At 56.3% G+C, this 17,179-nt stretch overlaps 1 protein-coding gene across 1 annotated transcript in view; it reads right to left on the reverse strand.

Annotated features, from left to right (window-relative positions):
* Nucleotides 1-531: 531 nt before the first annotated feature.
* The window catches only part of COPS7B (COP9 signalosome subunit 7B), a 21,012-nt gene continuing 4,364 nt past the window's right edge, over nucleotides 532-17,179 (reverse strand). Inside the window, exons 3-8 of the mRNA XM_012728875.1 lie at nucleotides 14,825-15,002; nucleotides 11,819-11,894; nucleotides 9,675-9,763; nucleotides 7,969-8,171; nucleotides 5,920-6,025; nucleotides 532-1,742 (exon numbers count right to left, since the gene is read on the reverse strand). Coding sequence (XP_012584329.1) covers nucleotides 1,584-1,742; nucleotides 5,920-6,025; nucleotides 7,969-8,171; nucleotides 9,675-9,763; nucleotides 11,819-11,894; nucleotides 14,825-14,986 — 795 coding nt within the window. The 5' untranslated portion in view covers nucleotides 14,987-15,002 and the 3' untranslated portion in view covers nucleotides 532-1,583. The remainder of the gene's footprint in view (nucleotides 1,743-5,919; nucleotides 6,026-7,968; nucleotides 8,172-9,674; nucleotides 9,764-11,818; nucleotides 11,895-14,824; nucleotides 15,003-17,179) is intronic.

The following is a 17,179-nucleotide window of genomic DNA, read 5'->3' on the forward strand; positions in this document are numbered from 1 at the left end:
CCACTCACCACCAGGGGCGCTGACCCGGTGTCCCCACTGCTCCAATGAACTGGGGTGACCTCAGTGCTGCCCAGCAGCTGGCCTGGGTCCAGGGAGAAAAGCTGGAAAACCACTGAGCCTGGAAGGTGTCTTTAAGAGACGTTTCCAAAATCCCAAGCTGTGCCCTGCAAGGTATCAGGGAAAGGGACTCCATGGTTAAAGCGGTGTGGGCTGGCATACCCCCCAAAGCTCCTGAGACCTGCAGGCCAGCTCTCCGCACGGAGGGGACCTGGGCCGGGATGAAACCCTCCTACCCAGCACCTGACGGGGCCTCCTCAGTCACTGGACAGAAACCTCACCCTCGAGCGGGCAGAGGTTCCAGGGAAACGAGAACACCTCGTGAATGCTCCCCCAACGGGAGGCAGCTGCCGGGCACCTCAGGAAGAGACGTTCATGTCCACCCCTGTGGTACGATCCCCCGGGCGCCCCGAGACCAGTCCCCTGAGGCCCGCCACTGTCCGACCCCACACTCTGTAGCCACATACAGTCAATCTGCACTTTTATTTTTATTCTAAAATGTGCTTTTTCCCTCAGTGAACTTTATTATCAACCCAGGACCTTCACCTCCCCCTTAAAAAAAACACTACACACAAACACACACCCCACCCTCCACCAGAGACCTCCCCGGCGATTTGTCCATAACAAATATTGACACAGGGGGGGAAAAGGCATGTTGAAATGTATTAGAATCAGAACCTGTACAAAAAAAAAAAAGTAAACTATAACCTGAAACTGTTCAAGTCCAGAAAGGCTAGTCAAGTCCTTCTCTCTCGCCAGGAGACACCATCATCGGGGCTCTGGGTCACCCCCCAGGGCGGTGGGGGTGGGGGGCGGGAAGAGACAGAAGCAGCAACAGGCCCTCCCCAGGCGAGGCCTCGCACGCCCACGCCACCACCGACGCAGCCAGGAGGATCACGCTGGGGGGCGCTGCAGCAGCCAGCCAGTGGCGGCGGGAGGCAGCGGGGCGCGGGCTCCGCCAGGCTCCGACCGGTGTGACCTGGAGCTGGGCTCGGGGCTGCGAACCGCGTGGCCGGCACCGCGGCCCCGCACACGGCTCCAGGCCCGCTCGGAGCTGCCAGCAGGGGAAGGCCGGAGGGGAAGCCAGCGCGAGAGCCTGGCGAGGAGGCGCAGGGCGGGCGCGGCGGCACGTGGGCTGTGGGGGGCAGCCCGCCTCGCCAGGGCCTCCGCAGCCCCCCGACCGGCCAGGCGCCTCCGGCGAATGACCAGCCTAACAAAATGACGCGGGGCAAAAGGAAACCTGGGAGGGGAGATGAGCCCTTTCTCAGAGACAGAACCCCCGGGGGGAGCTGGACAAGTCCGACCCTGGGATGGCATCTCAGCAGCGCCCCTGAGTCTGAAGGAACAACTGGGGGGGGAGGTGAGGAGAGGACTAACGGTTCTTCCGGAACAGTACCAACGGGGTGTGGGTGCTGGCGAGGGCGGGCAGGTCTGGAACTCACTGCAGGCAGAGGGGAGGAAACGGGCCCTGGTGTCCTCTCCCCACCTGACCCAGGGCTGGTGAGTGCCAGCTGCCCCAGCCAGCCCTAGTGGCGGCTGGAGACCAGACCTTTCACTTTGGACACCTTCTTGGCGGGCTGCCTCTGCTCGGCGTGCGGGGCGCACTCCCGCTCCGCCAGCTGCTGCTCCAGCTCCTGGGCCGAGGAGGACGCGGTGGCTTTGAGCGTCTTCTTGATGTTGGTCACCTGAGGGAGACAGGACGGGTGTGTCAGCCTGTACGCCCGGAAATGCCCAAACCTGTCCTCTCCACAGTGAGAACCGTCTGGGGAGGCGACCAAACAGGACACAGCCACCCACCCACAGGGAACTGACGACCGTGTACGTTCAGACAATGTGACAATGTGCTGTCACTCGCCGAGAAGAGTCAACTGCCGATTACCTTTACGTAAGATAAAGATGGCAAGAGCAAAGAAAAGCTGACTTGTGGCCAGAAACAAGCCGGGGCACCCGGGGAGGCGTGAGGCGAATACGGCAGACACTTGTCTGGCCCAAGGCTAAGGCAAAGGAAGCATCTGACAGGCCCAACACAGGAGCTTTCAGGAAAGCAGGGCGTTCGTGGCCCTGGGAAGAGAAGGGTGACCCAAGAACCCCATCCCCAGCCAGCAGCAGTGTGGACGTGGAACCACAGCAACTTTCACAAAAACTTTGGGAATACGGCTCCGCGGGCCCTTCCCGAATGGAGGGAGAACCTCCGCCGAGCCCGAGCCCGCCACGGAGGGCCCGGCCACGCGACCACCCCGGTCATGCTCTCTGCACCTCCTCCCCACTCGAGGGCGCGCCCCCCACTCCCCACCCAGGCAGCCACAGAAGTCACTTGTGTGGCGCCATGAACCCCTCCCCGGTGGGCCTGACTTTCCGTCGTGGACACCTGTGGAGGGAGTCTGCCAGCGGGTGACCTTTCCAGATCACAGGGTTTGCACATTAAAATCTAATAACCCCTCACACGTCGCCTTCCGAACAGTGGCTTCCTCGACACCCCCCCACATTCCCGAGCCAGCCCTCTGCCAGCTGAAAGAGGGAAAAGCAGAAGAGGAAGCATCGCTTCACAACCAGTGTAAGCAGAGAAAGCAGAGGGGGGCACATGTGTGCTGGTGAGAAAGTAAAGGGGGCGCCACGTTCTTAGGGAGGGCAGGAGCAGGGGCCGCGGGGGTCTTAGTAAAAGCAAGACAGGCAAGCACTGTCCACGTCGCCCTGGCTCACAGTGCCGTTTAATAACCTGTTTCCTGGGTGCAATGATTTTTATTGAAAGTCAGCCTGTACTACCGACACCGGCCGCTTCCACAGCCGGTCACTGACAGGCGGGTCATCCACAGGAACGAGGACGAGGCACCGAGTCAACCCCCAAGTGAGTTTCCGACCCTTCACCTGTGCCTCTGAGAGCCCCCAGGGCCCAGCAGACATCAGCAGCGGTGCCTCTCTTTGGCGTGGCCTTCGGGGGTCTGTACAGGGGGTGTCTGGGTGCAGGCTCCACCCTGGCGCACTCACCCAGCCCCTCTCACAAAGGCAGGGCTCCCTGATGGCTTCTCAACAGAGGCCACCTCGAGAGCCGGCGCCTCGCTGTTTCTCTTGCTCTCCCCCAAGCTCAGCATGTCCAGCTTCACAAGGCTCCCAACAGGAAACCCCGGGTCCTATCCCAGTTCCCGAGGGTGCCGCGCTGTCCTGATCTCCACCCACAGAAGGCCCCTGCGCCCGGCACCCTACTCCCCACCGTGGGAACACGGGCCCCCATGGCCACATGGTGACTCCAGCTTTTTTTTTTTTTTTTAAGATTTATTTATTTGTGCATACAGAACTGGGGTACAGGCCAGAGGCTCGGGGACGGCGAGAGACTTCACCAGAGACAGAGTGGGGAGCAGAACAGGCAGATGGACAAAGTACACTGCAGAGGGGAGCAGCGGGCGGGTCAGGAGAGGTCTGCCGCGCCCTGTGGTCACCTCTGGGGCAGGCAGGATGGAACTCATGCAGAAGAGGCTTTAGCTTCTCAGTGCTGTGCTGTAACCCGCTGTGCCACCAGAGAGGGCCCAACTCCAGCTATTTTAAGTCTTTGATTCAGGATCCTGTCAAAGTAGCGCCACAGCCCTCCTCGACACACAAAGCCGGAGTCTGGCGCTGTCCCCTCGGACAGTGGGTTAGTGCCCGCCCTCCAGCGACAGGAACAAGGCTCGCCCCCCCGGGAAGAGCTGGTTCTTTCCCAGTTTCTGAAACACCACCCCAGAGACTGTCTGACTGGGTAGTGGAGGTGGCCTTCCCCACAAATTACTTTTTTTCTACATTTTGAAAGGACAAGCTTATTAGGACCAGGGGAAATTACAGGGCCTCCTGCACACACAGGCAGGGAGAGCAAATTCTCTCCCAACTTTAAGTAAGCCCTTGGCGCCACCTGGTGGCGGCCGCAGGTCCTGCAGCGGCGGCGGCCCCGCTTCCAGCAACCCGCCTGGGAAGCCGGAGTGCGGGCTCCTTTTTTTTTTTTTTTTTTTAAATAAGCACAACTTAGAGCGTCCCTGCTGCTGTATGGCCGCTGGATGTGCTTCTGCGTGAGCCCAATCAGCCAGGAGTCCGAAGTAGCAAGGCTCTTGCACCTGCTCTGCTCAGATTCCACTTACCACAGAAATAAGCCTGAACCACTAGCTCAAAACTCTACAACTAATACTGCCCACCCCCGCCACACAGCGGGCTGGACACCTGGGCAGCAGAGGTGGCCAGCTCCTCCCAGATGACCACGTGAAGGAGCTGGCTTCATGCAGGCTGCCCAGGTCAGTGAGGAACATTTCACCCCAAACCTCACTAGTTCCCAAGAGTGAGCCCCAGGCCAGAGAAGGGCCGCAACATTCAGGAGGAGGACCGGCACCTGAGAGCCGAGCACGGGGCTGTCTTTGGCCAATTAACCTGGAGTTTGCCTTCTCTCGCTTGTGTGCAAACACCCACGGCTGCTTCACTGTAAGAGACAAAGGCTAGAGCTGAGCTCAGGCCGTCTGGGCACACCGCTCAGCAAGACAAAGGAGCGACCTGCCACACGAGGCCGAACCCGAACTAATCGGGAGGCGCGTGAGGCTGGCGGACACGTGCAAACTCGGTGCCACTGCACTGTCTGAAGTCCTAGAAAATGCCAACCAATCACAGCGACAGAAAGCAAACTGGGAACCTGTGGTCTTTCCCTCTTCTGACTGGAAGGTGGGAAATGAAAGCCAGGCTGAATCTCCAGAGGTGGGATGTGCAGTGTGTGCAGCCAAATAAACGCGCTCCAGCTTGCAGAAAGCAGAGACCAGCAGCCCAACACCCTTACCGGGGTGCCGGAAACGGCTCTACGAACTCCTGCACAACTGTGCGGAGGGGCGTGGGGCAAGGACCTGCTCTGAGGGGCTAAAAACCACACAGGTGCGGTTTCAAGGAATGCACATTACAGGTGGGGGAAATTCCCAAGTTTCCCAAAACCCCCCACTTGGTTTTTTAAAAAAGATGTATGCATACAGAGCTGGGGCACAGGCCAGATGTGCAGGGGAGGTGAGAGGATTCACCAGGGACAGAGCGGGGAGCAGCACAGGTGGATCTACTGAAATACACTACTGAGGGGAGAGGTCTGCTGCGCCCTGTGGGTCACCTCCCGGTGGGGGATTGAACCCAGCTGAGGCAGTGGGGGCTGGCTTCTTGTGCTGCGCTTGAACCCGCAGCGTCACCACCCTGAAAGGCACACCTACCCTGAGTCCTCAGCTGCAGCTCTGGGCTGCACCCTGCCGTGGCCCTACGGACACCAGCTGGCAGAACCCGCGCTGGCTAACATTTTGAGCTCAAGGGCTACAAACACACCAGATCACGTCACAGGTGTCCAGGAACAGGCACACCTGGGGACTCAGAGGCTGGCGCCTGTGTCCCACCGAAGGTGAAACAGGTCCTGAAGCACCCGGCGACACGGCCAATTACAACCGCACGTTTGGCCTTCACCTGCATGGCATCCCAATTCTCCCCCTTCTTTTTTCGGCATAAACTCCATCATGACTTTTCAAAGGTAACAGGTAAATGTAGTTTAGAGGGAAAAATAAACACCGGGCACCTCCCACTCAGAAACTGGAGCAAAGCAAGGCCCGGAAAGCCCCTCTGACCCCGCCCACGTGCACGCTCCCTCCACCCGTGTGGACACTGCCTGCCCGCCTGGAAGATCCCTCCCAGCCTCCTTCCCTTGCCAGACAGCTGCCAAGTGCGAATGTGCTGAGGAACCACAGCCCCCGATAGGTCCCCGAGGACCAGGCCTCAGGACCGCGAGCAGGGACCGTGTCACCCACTTGTCCCCGCACTGGTCCTAGCAACACCAGGGTCACGAGACAAGGAACACACAGGGCTGTCTGCGGACAGGGTTTCCGTCCTCACCTCGGCCTCCACCTGCTGCTGAGTGCGGCTGTGGTTCTCCTTGTACTGGTTGGCTCTCAGCACTTGCTGCTCGATGCCCAGCAGGACCGCTTCGCAGCCGTCACACCTACAGAGGAGACAGCCAGGCCTGAGCCGCAAAGGCCAGCAAGAGCCCCCGCCTCCCTCCCCAGCCAGGAGAAACCGGGGCCAGACCCCTTCGCGCCTTCCGAAAGGCGCTCTGCGACCGGGCGGGGGCAGGGGCGGCGCCTTAGGGAACAGCGTCAGCCGCCGGCCTTGGTTCCCACGGGGAAGTGTTACGGATGCAGCGAAAGGAGGCAGGAAAGATGTCACGCGGGCACCGATTAGCCACCTTCTCGACAGAGTTTTCAAAAAGCACGTACTCTGGAGATGGCTCCTTTCTCCTCACCGCCACCCCATCGTTCCCTTTCCCCTAACACGGGCAGACGAGCAGCGCGAACACCGGGGCCTGCACAGCACAGGGTGCGCGGCCTCTGCCCGGAGCCGTGCCCCACTCGGGCTCTCTGCAGTCTGAGCACCTTCACGCACGTGGGCAATGTGCCCGGCAGCATCCCGGCAGGGGCTCAGGATGGCACTGCTGGTACAAAACGTGGCATCAAGACAAGGGACTGAGCCGTGTCAGTGATCTCCAAGCCAGGGGAGTGAGCTCCCTCTCAGAGGGAGCGGCAGCGAGGCCTTCTGGACCAGACCACGGTCACGTGACACCTGATAAGCTCAGCCCATTTACTCTGACTTAACAGCTTTACAATGCTCTGCCAGTTCCTGCTGTGTGAGAGCTATGAAGGGAAGAAGTTTGGGGATACCCATGAGGCGAAAGTAGGGGTGAAGGGTGGGCAGCACAAGCCCTGGGGCTAAGTGTCTGCAGTGAGAGAAACTCAAAGGGGCACTGGAACTCAGGGGGCCAAAGCTGGGCACCTCATCTTTGAACATACGCCACCTGGGGGTAAGCCAGAGACTCTGTTTGAAGGAAAACAATGTCCCTACTCTCTGCTTCCTCGCCTGCCACGTGCCCGCTGGGAATGTCTGTCCCACCCCCAGCGACACACTAACCCTGGCCCCACTTCAAAGCTCAGCTGACGTTATTCTCTCACTAAGCCCTTCTGGTTGTGTGTGTGTGTGGTTTGTGTGTGTGTGTGTGTGTGAGTCAGTCTGGTTTTAGTGTGTGTGTGTGTGTGTGTGTGTGTGTGTGTGTGTGCACTAAGCCCTTCTGGGGTGTGTGTGTGTGAAGAACTGGGGTAAGGCCAGAGGTGCAGGGGTGAGAAGACTCACCAAAGACAGAGTGGGGAGCAGAACAGGCGAATCAACAGAAATATACTGCTGAGGGGAGCAACAGGGAGACAGGGTCAGCTCCCTGGCCAGGGATCGAACTTAGACCATAGCATTGCCAGTGCCAAGGCATGACCCCTAGGCCACCAGGGAGGCCCCCTTCTGGTTTTAAAAGCCCCAGGTCATCTAAGTAACTCCAGCAGGCGATTTGGCGGCACGCAGGATGCAGGCTGCCAGCCCTCACAAACCTCAAATTCCATTAAAACAGAGCTTGTGCAATGTCCCACTCCCTTTTATACACCAAGATAGAGTCATGGAAAGTTCCAGTGTGGAGCACGTCACCCCTCGCCTTCAACACCCTAGCAGCTCACCCCCACCAGCCCAATGTGTTCCTGACGCTCAACGCAGGGTCGCTCACCCAGACTCTGGCAGCGCGAGCTTCCTGAGCCTGCCCACACTCCCAGGCCGAGTTTGGAGAGCACACGGTCAGGGTCACACAGCTGTTTCCGCAGCCCCACCGGCCAGCCCTGGGCACCTGAGCGCCTGCTGCGAAGCTGCCCCTGCTGCTCGAGAACACAGCTGCTCCACAGGCACCAGGCAGCCTGAAGTGGTCCCTGCGCACAGCTGCAGTCACGCGCAGCCGCTCTGGCTAAGGGTCCCAAGGCCCCAGGTCCCGGGTGGTCCGAGGTAACACCTGGAGAGCACAATTCTCCAAGTGAGGCACAAGGCAAGCCAGGCAGCCGCCTCCCCGTCTCTCAGTCTCACCATTCGTGTAAGGTCTTGACAATATTGTTGATGTCCTTCTTCCGGATATCACGGCCAATGCAGAAATCCACTTCCAGCAGCTGGTTCCGCTGGTCCAGCTTGCCCTGGATGATGTCAGTGTAGACTGCCTCAATGATGAGATCCTCCAGTTCCCGGAGATTCCGCATCTCCAGGTCCTTCAGCAGCACTGAGTAGGGGATGCACTGCGGAGAAGGTCACGTGATGTTTAGCGCCCAGGGGCAAGCACCGCAGTGAGGCTCCCGGAAACACAGGCTGTTATTACCATCTCCGGCAATGGGAAGGCTAGTGACACTAAACAAGCCCCACGGCATCTAGGAATGTGTCTCCCCAGCCTCTGGACCACGCCCAGCCTTGGCTCCCATGCTCTGAAGCTTACTCCGAAGACTGAGCCCCTCCAAAGGAGAAAGGGAAATACTGAGGTCCACCACTCTGCCGGCCTGTGGCAGCTTACAGATACAGCAAACACAAGATCATCACAAACTCCAACCCTAGGCACTGAAGGGGCGTGGCCACCTGCTGAGCAGGGCACAGGTGAAAAACTTACAGGCAGAACACCTGCACCTACAGATGGGGGGGGTCCTGGCAGCTCTCAGGGCAGTCTGAAGTTCACGTTTTCTCAGACGCGTAACCAGCATCAAGTGCCCTTCAACAGGCCTTTACTGGGCGACCCCAATACACTGCGTTTATCCAACACAACCAGACACCAAATAACAGGTTTCTGCAAATCCTCTGACATGTCACTATTAGACTGGCAATGGACACAGCAATGGAATCTGCAGACAGGGGCAGGTGCAGCTGAGAAGAACAGTGAACAAACCCAGAGGGCTTTCCGCAGCTGCCGGGCAGCAGGGCGATGACAAGGACAGCTGCCGCGGGGAGGGGACAGCGCTCCCGGTCTTTGTCACACTCGAAAAGTCCACAGTCGTCCACAGTCGCAAAGCAAAGTCAGGTCCTCACTGCCTGACATTAGGCACCGACCTGAAATGCCAGGCTGAGGCTCAGAAGTCTGTGGATCAGCCAGGTAAAATTCAGCCACCAACATGGCAATCGACACAACACACAATCTCAAGCTCAATGCAAAAAGCCAACTTTCTGAAAGGCAGAGCCCCGCGAAAACGCAGCTCCTGAGGCTGCAATCGGGCAGAGCCAAAACCCGTGTACCTCACTGAGCCTGGACCACCCTGCTAATGCTGTGAGCAGTAGGCTGCCGGCTCCTGCTGCCTCGGGGGTAGGAGACTAGGGTGACAGGGTACAAAATCAGCATGCGGGGCAGCAACTCTGATTAGCGTGATTAAGCTTGGAAATCCCAAGGAGGCGGCACAGTAAAAAATCTGCCTCAGTGAGCCCCAACAGCAGGCCTCTCTCCGTGTCGGCGCCACCTCCGAGAGCCTCAGAGGCAGGCTGGGGGACACCGAGCCGGGGCTGCCCCCAGCACAGCACCCAGCGAGCGCAGGCCGCACCAGACTGCGGCACGCTGACTCACAGCGCTCCCGGGCACGCTTCTGAGCGAAGGGTGAGTAATCGTCTGCACTACTGTATTATTATCTTCTTCTCTTTTATCCTTTGCCAGGCATAGCGTATTTATGATGTGACTGGACGGCCTGTAGCTGGGAGTCCCCATCCTAATGCCCTCGGGGCACCCGCCCCAGGGAGGGGAGCAAGACAAGAGAAGGCCCAGGACTTACCTTCATTCTGGACGCCAAGCTCACAATGGTGAGGTGTTTCAGCTTGTTCTGCTGCGCTGTGCTCAGTTCAGGAAGGCTCTCCTTGTTGGCTGTTCAGTCCCACCCACCACAAAAATCAAGACACAGAATAAAATTAGGATTTCTTTATGAAATAAGCTCCCACATCACACCCACTTGTGAATCACCATGACTCAGCACTCAGCCGTTAGGCAATGTTGCACAAGCACCTCCCGGCTGCTTCAGGAGACTTAGGCTCTGCACACAGGATGGGCCTGGGCCCTGAGAAGCCAGGCAGAAACGTGCCAATGACTCGACGCCAAGCCTAACAGAATACTCTCTGGGCCCTGGGCGCGTCCAGCAGGCCGAACACATCCCTGCCGAGCTTCTGTGCGAGGCAACGTCGGAAGTGACCGGGAGCGGCTCGATGATGCCAAAGGGCCCTGGGGCTGGTTGCCAGGCTCTCAGGTCACCAACCACGAGGGCCAGGCCACTCCAGGGCCTGGACTTGTCCTCGGTCTTATTATCAGACGTTTCAACAACTACATACAAGAGACAGAAGGTACCAGAAGATGCAAATGATGAGGAAAGAGCAAAAGGTGGAGGAGAGGGGAAAGCAGGAAGGGGGAGGGCGAGCAGGAGGGGAGGGGAGGTACAGAAGGAACAGCAAAAAGCTGACGCCGAGATGGGAGAGCGAGCGGGCACAGCGTGGCAGTGGCGGCAGCCACAGGGTGCGTGACTGGCAAGCCTGACTGGGCGCAGACACAGGACACACCTCCGCGCCCTCACAGCCGCCAGGAGAGCTTCCCTGCAGCGCAGCCCAGCTGAAGTGAACACCCTGTGCCGCGGGCATGGTGCTGAGGCCCCGCCCAGGAGCATCTCACAACAGGCTGCCCATTCCCTCGAGGGCGTTCCCCAGAAAGGCCCCAGGAAAATCGGGCCCCAGAAGTGCAGGTGAGCAGTGGTGGGCCTGCATTACTGTAGATGAGGAAACAGGAACAGTGATTAAGTTCACCAAAGGCCAAGCCCAGTGCCGGTGGAGCAGGCAGTGTGACACCGCAGTGTGGCTCTTCCCTGTGAGCTCAGAGCAGAGGACACACTCGTGGGAGCAAAGCGAAAGTCAGAAAAAGCGGCAAGGAGCAAACTGCCCAGTCCAGCAGCAGCACAGCGCAAGCAGGAGAGAGCGGCGGGAGCAGGGAGCCGGGGTACAGCAGCGAAGGCCCTGCCCGGCCGGCGCCGCTGGGACAGCGGGCGGTAAGCCGGGGAGACCAGGCCAGGCCAGGCAGCCTCCTGCTGCTTACGTTTCTAATTAAAAATGACTCAAATGACCTACAAAGAGCACGGACTCAGAAGGTTGTGGACTGTTAGGTTACAGGATAACAGACACGCGAAAGCCGCCAAATGTGGACGAATGCCTATGCGGGGTGAGGGAGCAAGGGCTGAGTCACGCCTGCTCGCATGACACGGCGGGGCGGGGACGCAGCACCGTCACGCCAACTGCGGTTCGGTGGCGCTGCGACTAGGAGGGGCTGACCCCATTCGCCAAATTTTCTGCAATATGGTGATGTGCTCTCGCTATTAAGTGCTCAAACGCTTTACAAGGGGCACTGACATTCCACAACACCCCATGTGCTCTGCAAACATCAGGAGGCTCATCTGGAAAGCAAGCAAGGGCTGTGCTCCTGGGCGTGCGTGAAGGAGTGCCCGTTCGCCCACTGGGAAGTAAAAGGGGAGGGGACCATCTTCCCATGAGGTGACCGACAGAGCCCGACCAGGTCATTGTCTGGCCAGGCCTCAGCTGGCCCTGTGGAGACAACACAGTCAAGAAAATTCTTAGGGGGGCGTCCCTGGTGGTGCAAGGGGTTAAGCCTCAGCACTATCAAGCGATAGCCAGCCACTGCAGCCTGAGTTCAATCCCCCTCTGGCCGGGGAGTGACCCAGATGGCGCCACAGACCCCTCCTGTCTCCCCGCTGCTCCCCTCAGCCGTGTGTTTCAGTGGATCTGCCTGTTCTGCTCCCCACTCTGTCTCTGGGGAGTCCTCTCACCTCCCACACCTCTGGTCTGTACCCCAGTTCCTGTATACATAAATAAAATAAAAATAAATCTTTTTTAAAAAAAAAGTTCTACAGGGCCTGACCCGACTTACCTAGGTAATCTGGGTATGTCCCATAGGCAAACAGGTTCAGCAACTGCAAATAAGCAGCATTCGCTCCTTCTGCAAGCTGAGGAGGCAAAAACAGTTCACAGCCCTGGCTGCAGGGCTCAAGCAGAGGCAGTCGCCGTCGTCGGAGGCGGCGGTACCTCAGGCCCCTTCCCATTTTTTTATTGGGAAACACATGAAACTAGGAAGGCTCAAGCTTAGCTTTTCGTTCTCAGGAACACTGTTCCATGCTCACCGGGCATGCCCACACACTCGCCCAGAGCAGTGGGGAGGCAGCTCAAGGCTTCCCGGGCCTGCCCCCTCCCCCCAGTAAGCCGGAGACCGCAGCGGCCTGTCTCACACCAGGCTGGCAGGTGCCGCACAGTCACTCTGCATCCAACCCCAGCAAAGTCCAGGGCTGGCTTCAAGTTTCAAGACAACACATGGCCCACAGATGCCAGGAGGCAAACAAGAGGCGCCAGAGCTCCAGGCTGAGACAGAAAACAGGACCTCGCTGCCCTATGTCCAGGTTTTCATTAAAATGACTTATTCTGGCCCTCCCTGTGGCACAGCGGGTTAAAGCACGGCACTGAGAAGCTAAAGCCACTTCACCATGAGTTCGATCCCCGGCCTGGAGGTGACCCACATGGTGTGGCAGACCTCTCCTGGCCTGCCTGCTGCTCCCCTCAGCAGTGTACTTCGTCCATTGGCCTGTGCTCCCCACTCTGTCTGGTGAATCCTCTCACCACCCCTGCACCTCTGGCCTGTACCCCAGTTCAGTATGCAAAAATAAATATATCTTTCCAAAAAATGACTTATTCCTGGTGGACACGACCACAAAGTGCCATCTGCAGCAGAAAGGAAGACACCTGCCCTGGGTACCCCAGTCACTCCCAACAAGCGTCTCTCCCAAACCGGGTCACTCCTCTAAGCACCAGACTTAGCAGGCGCCGAGCAGGAACAGACGCCCACAGTGGTCCTGTGCAATCTTGCCCACCTTTTAAAAAAGGCTCCAAGAACTACATGCAAAATTTCAAAGCACAGAAAAGCAACTAGCTTATTCCCAACTCACACGTGGGGAAAGGGAAGCCGCAGGAACTCTGGCTCCCTAACGCCCATCTCTCTTCTTGGGTTATCACGCCCCCCTGTTCAGTTCCTGAATCAGACATGGAAGAGACCATTAAATGTGGCCCAGTTTTCAGAGAAGTAATCGCAAAATAGGGCCTCTCCAGAACTCCCAGGGCTGACATCAGTGAAGTCTCCCTGGTGCTGACGTTCATCTGTCTCCTCTTCACCACTCTCCAGAGTGACAAGTGCCTGACAGGTTAACTCAGGCCTTTCATAAACCTGAAAGCAGGCATCATGCCGTGGCTATCTCTTCTGCTGAAAAACATTTGAGCTGTCAAACTGTGAAGATGTGTGTATTACTATGAAAAGAAAGAAACCGATCTGAAAAGGCAACACACTGTATGATCCCAGCTATGACGCTCTGGAAAAGTCAAAAACTGTGAACAGTGCAAAGATGGATGGTGCCAGGAATTACTGGGAGGAATGAACAGGCCGAGCAGAGGATGTTCAGGCACAGCGAAACTACTCAGCGTGACACCACAGCGGCAACACATGCCATCACGTGCACATCCAACACTGAGCGTGAGGGGAACGTGAACTATGGACTTTAAATAGGCTCCAGGCTGGCAGGGAGACAGGCCATGCGCAAGGGGGCTTGGTGAGGGCAGACTGGAAACCTCTGTACCTTCCTCTCAATTCTGCTATGATCTAAAGCTGCTCTAAAAAGTGTGTGTCTTTTTAAGTTTCCTTCATAGGGTTCCCCTTCCTATGAAGCTAAATTTTTACTGGAAGTCTACCTTGTGCTATACAACAAGTTCTGAAGAAGCAATGATGAACACAGTGACCTTCCGCTCCCTGAGCTTACAGTCTAGCGAGCAAGACAGACATTAAATAGAAAATCACAATTAAAAATCGGAGGTGGCTGTTCCCAGCTGACGCAGAGAGGTGATGCCACGTGATGGGTGGCCACGGGATCCCCCATGTCCCAACCAAGGGGACACTGGCTGCACAGCAGCCTAAACGTGGCAACTCCTCCTACTCTGAGAGGCTGATTCACCACTAGGATGAGGGCATCGAGCCTGAGGCCGCCCCCAGCCAGAAGGCCTGGCTACCTCAGACCGGCCCACATCCACTGGTGGCCAAGAGCCCACACCAGCCAGGGAGCCCCAAAAGCAGCCCCAGCAGTGAGAAGGATGCCAGCCCCACCCAAGCACTCCCAAGCACAGCCCTCAATGTAATAAAAGATGGCACCAGAGTCTTCTGTCAGTCAGTGAAAAAGCATCAATGTATAAATGCTCAAAGGACATCAATGTAAAGTGTCACTCAGTAAATATAAAACTACCCAAAGTGGGAAGCAGAAGCTGAAAAGCATAGATTGCTTTACACCTCTTTGTTCCACCTGGTCATCCTTCACTGTCTTAAAGTATAACTACCAAAACCTGATGACCAAGATTTTAACAACACACAAACAAAGCAAAAAGAACCACTTCCCAGCTTTCCGTTATGTCCCTGACACATCCACATTAGCGTGAGATCACCTTATCCCACGGCAACGAGTTATCCTCCACCGGTGCCACTCACGCTCAACAGCAGTCATTTCCTGCTATGGTGACACAGGACCAACCTTCCTTGTCTATATTGCTTAGAATGCCTGAAGTTGCCCGTGAAGCATCAGTCTGTGGTTATAAACTTTTCCAATCAGTCTGGTTAAAAACAGAATCTTTTCCTCTTTCAAATTATCAGCAACCCAGTCAGCTTCTACCCCATGCTCCTGTGACAACACTGACCAGAGGCGCTCAGGATATCAGCCCTGCTCTCTTCCCGCCATTCCCAGCCCTCATCGCACAGGCCTGTAATGTTTCAGCACTCTAATGCCTGGGAGACTTGGAGAATCACAGAAAGGCTTAGAACAAAGACAGAGAAACGGTTGGAGACTTCTCTTACCTCCTGCACATTGGCCAGCTCCAAAAGTTCTCCAAACACATAAACTCCAGGAGCCTCCAAGACTTGGCTTATGAGAGCAGTGAGGGCTGAGCCACTGGTCCCTTTGGCTAGTAAAATAAACTGTTCCAGGAGGTTACTTGAGGGCTTCTGTTCACCTGCCATTCTCTGGCCTTGAGATCTGTCCAAAAGAAAGTGTAATATTCATTCTTCTTTTGCTAAGTTCATGTGTACTTAATGCTAGATTGGGCACCAGAATGCTTTATTTTATGATACCAGTAAAGAAAAACCAATTTCTGGGACCAGATGCAATGACAGGGTTCAACCTGAAATTAAAGATCCCTGTCCTTATTCCAAGCACTGAAACACACTGAATAAAAGTTACTTCAACCCCACCCGACCCTCCTGCAAAAGCAGCACCTTCTTTTGTTTAAAAAAAAAAAAAAGATTGATTTATTTAGGCACGTAAGAGCTGGGGTGCAGGCCAGAGGTGTGGGGGTGGAGAAAATTCACCAGAGACAGAATGGGGAGCAAGACAGGCAGAGTGACTGAAATACACTGCTGAGGGGCGCAGCGGGGAGACGGGAGAGGTCTGCTGCACCCTATGGGTCAGCTCCCTGGCCAGGGATCAAACTCAGGCCATAGAGGCTGCGGATAGCTGCAGAGTACTGAGCCTTGACTTAAGCCCATGTGCCCCCAGGGAGGTCCCTCCCAAAAAGGCAGCACCGTCTAGGCCCTTAAACCTAATCTGAAGAAATACATAGGGTGGCACAAGGAGTCAAGTCTCAGCACTCTGAAGCTAGGACCAGCCACTGCAGCACAAGTTCAATCCCCGGCCAGAGAGCTGACCCACAGGGCACAACAGACCTCTCCTGTCTCCCTGCCACTCCCCTCAGCAGTGTGGTTCAGTCAATCTGCCTCTTTTTTTTTTTTTTAAGATTTATTTATTTATACATACAAGAACTGGGATACAGGCCAGAGGTGGGGGGGTGGGGGTGAAAGGATCCACCAGAGACAACAGGCAGATGTACTGAAACACACTGCTGAGAGGAACAGCCACGGGTAAAGAGGTCTGCCATGCCATGTGGGTCACCCCCTGGCCAGGGATGGAACTCGTGCTGCAGCGGCTGCGGTAGCTTCAGAGTGCTGCACTTTAACTGGTTGCTCCACCAGAGAGGGCCCCAATCTACCTGCTCTGCTCCCCACTGTCTCTGGTGAATCCTCTCACCCCCTCACCGCCCCCCCACACACACACCTCTCCTGTAGCCCAACTCTTGTATGCTTATCTTTAAATATCTTTAAAAAACTAAATCATTAGGACTTTCTTGGTAGCTGTTTTATGGCCACCTCATTTATATACTCTAAGAAACAAAAGCTCTTGCCCATACACAGAGGCAACAAATAACACAGCTTCCACGTGTCATTGGAATCACACCTATAAATAAGACAAGAAAAATCCTCGTTCAATGCAAGTTGCCATTTAAGCTCTGAATAAGGGGAGAAATCATCTTGTAAGATAAAGTGATGTATTCAAACGAAGAAAATCCCTCTACTTGGCCTTTACCAAACCTGACCAGAATTTGTACAGAGCCCCCAGAACACAATCAAAAGATGAGTAAAAAATGCCAACCTGACTAAAGAAGACTCCCACAACGGGTAATCTAATTACCTACCATCTACCGAGTGTGTTTACACACACTCTGCAAGTCAACTCTACAGGTGTCCTGCGTAAGAAAAGATTGCTCCACCATGAAGGGCACAAACTGGCGTAGTGTGACAAAATGAAGAGGTGGATGAGCAGCACTCAACAATTCAGAGGATTATTTGGTGCGAGGGAAACTAAGTTTGGCAAAGGTAGGAACAAAGTAGCAAGGCTTTCACAGTATTAGCTAAACGAGCATGTCACCTAAGAGTTACCTGTGAAAACAAAGTGAAGTGTCAGGAAACGAAGGTTGCTGGAGGGCTGGGGAATGAGAAGGGCGTAGGGAGATGGGGTGGGGGCGATGAGGAGGGTGGTGATGGTTAAGGGGGCGGTGGGAATCTCCCAAGTGTTTTCAACTGTGTGGAGGCTGAATGGAAGAGCTTGGAGAAGAGGCGATAAAGAAATGGCTAGAAACTTCGGTCCCTCAAAAAAACATCTCGGCCCAGGGAGCAAAGCCCGTGGGGGCCGAGGGGTAGGGAGAAGCTGGCGGTCTCTTTCTTCTGGGGTGGAAGGTCCGAGGGGACAGGGACACAGGGGCGAAGAGCTCCCGTCCCAGGGGGGCGCTATCTCGGCGTGCGGCACTACGGGGGGGCTCGGGGGAGGCGCAGCTGCGGTGCGAGAGCCGAGGCGCGCAGGCGGGGCGGACCCCAGGGCGG

This window comes from Condylura cristata, unplaced genomic scaffold, assembly GCF_000260355.1.
Source record: "Condylura cristata isolate star-nosed mole 26May11 unplaced genomic scaffold, ConCri1.0 scaffold00002, whole genome shotgun sequence".
Taxonomy (NCBI): domain Eukaryota; kingdom Metazoa; phylum Chordata; class Mammalia; order Eulipotyphla; family Talpidae; genus Condylura; species Condylura cristata.